Source organism: Melopsittacus undulatus, chromosome 9, assembly GCF_012275295.1.
Source record: "Melopsittacus undulatus isolate bMelUnd1 chromosome 9, bMelUnd1.mat.Z, whole genome shotgun sequence".
Classification (NCBI taxonomy): domain Eukaryota; kingdom Metazoa; phylum Chordata; class Aves; order Psittaciformes; family Psittaculidae; genus Melopsittacus; species Melopsittacus undulatus.
In genome coordinates this window covers 1,430,853-1,436,852 of record NC_047535.1, presented here as the reverse complement: position 1 = coordinate 1,436,852, position 6,000 = coordinate 1,430,853, and the positions used below count along the sequence as shown (strand labels likewise).

Sequence of the window (6,000 nt, the reverse complement as noted above, 5' to 3'; positions counted from 1 at the left end):
ATTTCCGAAGCACTTTTAAAGCGTAGCAGGAAGCGGAGTTGTAAATTGCAGTTTTAATCAACTTATGGCTACCGGAACGCTCCTCCACCGCCTCCCCCCTCTGATGACCCCCTCCGGGCAGGCCAAGCGGCTGAGGGGCTCGAGCCCCGTCACGGGCCGTGCCTCGGGAGCGCCGCCCGCTCCCCCCTCAGCTCCCCTCACGGAGCGGCCACCGCCGCAGCAGGACGGAGCTCTCAGGGTTCAAACTTCCCCGTCAGGGCGGCGGCAGCAGCGGAGCTCTGCTCCCCGGAGGGGGACTCGGAGCCTCCCCGGAGCCCTGGGGGGGGAACCCGGCTCCTTCCCCACCGGAGAACCCCCTCCCGGCGGAGCTCCGAGCAGGGACAAAATGGCGCCCCGATTCAAACGCTGCGCGCTGCGTGCCGGCGGGGGGGGCGGCGGGGGGGCGGTGTCCCGGCGGGGTTCACTGCGCCTGCGCCTGGAGTTGCAAGATGGCGGACAGTGCGGAACTAAAGGTAAAGCGCAGCTTCAATTCCCTCTGCGCTGCCCCTCGGTCCCCCGCTCGGGGCCGTCGGGGCCGTGCTTCCCCCGCGGCCGGGGCCGAGGCGAGCGGCTGCCGGCGGCCCGAGGGGCTCCGAGGCGCTGCCTCGCCGGGGTGGCTGCGGCGGAGCCCCGCCGGCAGCGGGGGCTGAGGGACGGAGCGGGGCGGGGAGCGGAGCGGAGCTGTCCTCCCTTCGCCGCCCGCCCGGCCGCTTTCCGCCGGGCCCCGGGGGAGAGGGGGGTGAGCGGGCAGGGCTCCCCTCAGCGCCGGCGGAAGGGGAGGTTAGGCTTAGGCCGGGCCGGCGTGGGGGTGAGGGCGGCGGCGGCGGCCGGGGGAGCCCCCGGGAGTTGCCGGCGCTGGGCAGGGGGTTCGGCCGCTCCCGAGCGGGGGACGCTTCTTCGGGCTCCCCGTAAAGTTTCCAGGGGACTCCGGCAGCGGCGCCGGAGGGGAGGGAGCACCGGGGAGCGGCGCTGCCCGCCGCTGACAGGCGGCTGGCTCCTGGCGAGCCCGCTGTGGAGAGGGGGGAGCCCCGCCGGCCTCGCCCCGATCCCACTCCGGTCAATAGGGAACGTCCCGGGCAGAGGGTGAGGAGTTCCGAAGGGGGAGGCTTGCGGCTGCCCTTGTCACCCGGCGGCACGCACCGAGCCGGCTGCTCGGGAGCACCCTCGGGTGAAGTTAGAGCTCCCCATGGGTGAAGCTGAGGGGGTCCCGCTGCCCTACGGGGTGGGATCCAGCCCCGGAGGAGGAGAGGGAGAACCTCTTGTAGTGCATCCCACCAGGTATCCTGACCTGTAGTGGGTATTGGAGTAGTGAGCGATGAGGTGACCGCGCTGTACACTGAAAGAAGTGAATATAAATAACATATATCCAAGAGAAGAGACCCCAGAAAACTTCCCAGCCACTTTGGCAAGGGGTATGTGGGTGCGAACGCTGCTTTCCACACCTGGCAGGGGCTTTAAAACTTCATTGTAGTTGTCACAGGGCCGTTGCTCATCAGGAGGGCTTCTGCCTCCTACTTTAAAGTTAATAGAGCCAAAGGCACAGATCAGAAGTATATTAAATATGCAACACGAGCTACAGAATATGTAGAGTCAGACTGGGGGAATACTTTGTTTTCCCTGGAGTTTCAATAGGTCTCCGTTTTCTTGGTATCAAAGCTCTCTTGTACTTTCATTTTTAGAGCTGTCAGAATGTAAAGAAGAACAAAATCTTGTGGGTGTTCCAGCTCTTGGGGTCTCCGTCTGCCATGTCAGGACAAGCACCCTCCTCTGTCCCCTGTTTCTAGGGGTGTCTTGCAGAGTGTGATGCTTGAGCTGTGTTGTCTTCAGACTTCTCTTCGTGTTGTGCTGAGATAAAGGGTTGAGATGCAAGTCCCATGTTAAACTTCTGTTAGTCTTACGTGGCACTGGAGCATTGTGTTGTCATAACTGGCCTTGAGTTTTCACTGCATGGGGTTTATGTCATGCCTTCGTAAGCAAAACTGACTCAAGTGGTGCTAAAAGAGATGAGCGCTAGGGAATAAAGTTGGGTTTTTTGACGTGTATGAGGATGGCAGGATGGTGGCCAAGGCACAGTGCTGAAAGGGACGATTTTAGTATGAAAATCAACAGTTCATCGGTCTCGGGAGCTTTGAAACCTGAAGCCTGTCCATCACAGAGCCTCTGGGTATGTATCCACACCAGCCTAGTGAAGAGGCCTGTCCTTTTCTCTTCCTTTGCAGCTTTACAGGTGGAGCTTTCATAGAAGTATATTTGTCACCCCAGCCTTCTTTATTGAGCTATTTCTGGAACCTGCTTCTTGAAAACTGATAGCAAGAAATTACACTTTTCTTCTTTAAGTACTGGTGCTGCCTCAGGGAGCCGAAGGGTAAATGCCAAACTGCCTTGTTTCTTTACTATTTCACTTTGCTGCTCAGGATGTGCAGTGCTGCTCGCAAGCTGGCACTGCAGGCTGGGAGCACTGCACTGGGAAAAGCTTTTTTTGGTAGCTATAGGGGCTTGGCAGTTTACATAAGTGAAGCAGTTACTTCATAAATTCATACTTTGATGACTTCAATATATATATATTTTTCCTCTAGGCTCTACAAAGGAAAAGAGGTGTGTGGGTGTGTCCTGCTCTGTCAGGAAGCAGAGGGAAAGACAAGGGGGCACAAGATTTCTCTTTAGAGCTGTAGCACTTACACACCGTTTTTCCAGTAGTAGAGCTCGGTTATTAGGTACTGGATGAGGTGAGTGCTCCGTGGAAAAATGTGGGTAATGGAAAGCTGCTACATCTTAGAAGTACCCACTGCACCCAGCTGCACAGGAGTGTATCCTCAGGAAACATGCCTTGAAATTCCTCCTTCTTTTGCAAGTTGGTGACTGAGGGTTTGTGATCAGGGCTCTGCTATTTGAAGAATGAACAGCAAATTCCAGGGATTATTTTGGTTTTCTTAGGTAAAATCTGTTGCTGGTTCTCCTTTGATTAATTAGCAAATGGCATTGATTTCAGTGTAGTGACCTTTAAAAACTAAAGCCAAAGCAGTGCAGTAGCTCACGTGCCTTGCCAAATAAAGTCTGTGAGAGAAACTTGAGTTCCTAAAACTTTCTTGCCTTTCAGTGTAAAGAACCATGGGATTACGTGTAAGTCACGGACGTACATGTAAACTGGGGAGTGTGATGTGATGGATGGTGTTGCCAAATGCACATGTGAAATTAAAGTTCTTGCTTCCTCCAGAAAAGCAGTGGTCATTCTTCCTTACCGTAGCTTCCTACAGTTCTCAATCATGAAATAGCGTTTCCTGTAGTGTATTTTTGTGCCACAATCAGGAGTGTTTCAGTCTCTTGCTCTGCTTGAGAGTGGTTGTCCTGTCAGAGAGCAAATAATCAGATAAGATCAAGCATACTTTGCAGATCCCAGGCTGAAGGGTACTGGATTCTCTGGTACTCGAAGGTTGGGATAAATGAAGCCAGTGTGTTTTCACTTCTGTTGATGAAACAAGGTAACTGAAAAGTCTGTTCTGCTGTGAAGTACTTCCCTGACTCTTTAGGCTGGGGGTTATGTGAATTTTCCTGATCTTAATTACTATTCCTGTATAATTGCATACAGATTCTAATTTATCTCAAGGTAAGCTATTTAAAGCTCTTTCTAATTGGAAGGAGTATACTTGAGTGATTAAATCTTTCCTTCAATATTTCTTACATCTCTTTAAATTGGTTATTAGATTGTTGTGATCTTTGCCTTCTCCTCGAGTCTTTTGGAAATCATTACACAGTTTGCAATAATCAATTCAATTATACATGGATCAAAGAATGAAAAAGAAAAGCTTATGTTCTAGTATTGTCATTCTTGATACTGTCCTAAGAAGCTGGTTTGGAAAGCACATGCTGGGAGGTTTTCTCCTTTGTTCTCTCTCCTTTTAAGAAAGTGCCTTTGGGGATTGAAGAGATCCCTGGTGTGTTTCTTGTTAGACACAATTTATACTTAAAAAAAGTGAGCCAAGAGTTTGAATGAAAATTCATAATAGCGTTTCCACACAATGGTGATGAAAACAACCCATTTAAAAGTGCTCAGCTGGGAAATACCCCTCCCCTCAATACAGGGAAGCGGCTTTTTGAGGGGGAGAGGCTGGTGGCAGGGCTTTCAGGTGGTGGTGCTGATGATAGTGACAAACAGGTCTCTAGTACGGAGACATGGTTGTGTTAAATTGCATCGTCAATGCCAATAAGTGTAAGCTGCCTATTCCAGTGCTCAATTAGAATTTCACTCTTCTGTATTACGAGCTATTTTTGCTTAATCCTTTTATAAGTTGCTGGGGTTGTGTATTTCTGTGATTAAAGTCAATATAATCCACTTCTCATTGTTATCTGAGTCCACGGATTACGTTATTTTTCATGCCTGTAATTTGCTGTATGTCACTATAATTGTATTTTTAACTATACTTTGGTCTAGGTATTTAATTTTTTTGAGCTTTTGGTCTCTAACACTGGAGTTGCAGATACCAGATGAGGAAAATTGGCAGCTGTGCATCACTGCAGAACTGTCAAAGCCCCAATCCATAACAGTTCTTTATTGCCAATAAAACCCAGATTGCACATTGCATACATGTAAATGTAGTGTCAGTGCACGTCTGGCATAAACCCCTCACGGAGGTTAGGGGCCATCCTGGAAGTGTTTGCAGCCCTGTGCGAGTGAAATTCTTACTCCTTGTCACTTGTGAGAAGGAAGAAAAGAACTGGTAGTTTGTAGTAGTTATTTTTAATGGATTTACAGTTCATTTCTCTTTTGGTTATAAATGTATTTAGAAATTGCAGTTGAAAGGCTTGGAAGTGAAGAGGCGGGTAGAAGATGCATCTTACTTAGCTTTATTCTGTGAGAATAAGGGAAAAGTGTTACCCTGGGGAGGGGAAGGGCTCAGGACTGCTTGGCCATTGATAAGAGTGTTCAGGGGTCAGGCACACAAGGCAAATATGTAAAAGCATCCCATGAAGTGGGGTGAAGACAATTAAGATAGATCCAGATACTAAAGTCATTTATGGGGATGTAGATGACTGCTGCAGTCTGTACTCCTATTTCCATTCATAGAGAGCCCTGAGGTAAGTGCAGCCTTGTCACTAATGTGTTTGGTGTGGTAGATTTTACTTCCTATGGTCCATTCTCACAGAAATCAACATCTGATCATTTTCCTCTTTAGTGCCATTATAGTGAAAACCCAACAGAACTTCCAAACACTTGAGGCTCGAGTGCTCCCTATGCCTGTTTGGAGCTATCCCCAGTCCTCTCTGGTCTTCTGAGTGCTCAACTTCTGTGTTTCTCTAAAGCCACTCCTGTAAACTTGATTGTAGTAATGCTTATGAGTGAGTTCAGAGCTGAACCCCAGAGTTAGTGGGAACTCCATCCATGGGGGTCATTGGTCTCTGCTGAAACTTGAATTTGAAGTAATAGCACCTGCTTTGAAAGGGTTACTCTGGGAGGCCTTGGCATCACCCAGTTCCAGAGTATGGGAAATGGATTGCATCCCTTGCAGTTTTTCTCTTACATAATGATGGTGTTTGGCCCTTTGGCTCCACAAGGGAAAGACTTTTACCTACAAACCTGAGGGTGTCTTACAAGTGTCTGTTTGCTTTTGCCACTGCGCTGCCAGTGAACTTTTGCTTTGATGAATGATGTTACAGGTGCCCTTCTAATGGAAGACTCGGCTTTCTCTCCTCCATGAGGAGTGGTAAATGCCTTCTGGAAGGCATGACTTCAGTGAAGGATGCAAGCTCGGGTTTTACACTAGAAAACTTGTTGATATATATCCTATGTGTCTTTTGCACTCCAGCTGCCTCAGCTTGTGCTGTCCCTTGTAAGTGGGAATTTCACCCCTGGTTACACACAAATGTGCCTGTAAGAATCACAGAGAAGTGTTTGTCCTCTTCTTATGGGGGAGAGAAGGGGAAATTTATTGTTTGGGTGCTGGCTGTGACACACACTTGGGCAGC

The 6,000-nt window shown here is 49.5% G+C and overlaps 1 protein-coding gene across 1 annotated transcript in view; it reads left to right on the top strand.

Annotated features, from left to right (window-relative positions):
* The first annotated feature begins 478 nt into the window (after positions 1 to 478).
* The window catches only part of PIAS1 (protein inhibitor of activated STAT 1), a 57,936-nt gene continuing 52,414 nt past the window's right edge, over positions 479 to 6,000 (top strand). Inside the window, exon 1 of the mRNA XM_034066044.1 lies at positions 479 to 512. Within this exon, the coding sequence (XP_033921935.1) occupies positions 489 to 512 (24 nt within the window). The 5' untranslated portion in view covers positions 479 to 488. The remainder of the gene's footprint in view (positions 513 to 6,000) is intronic.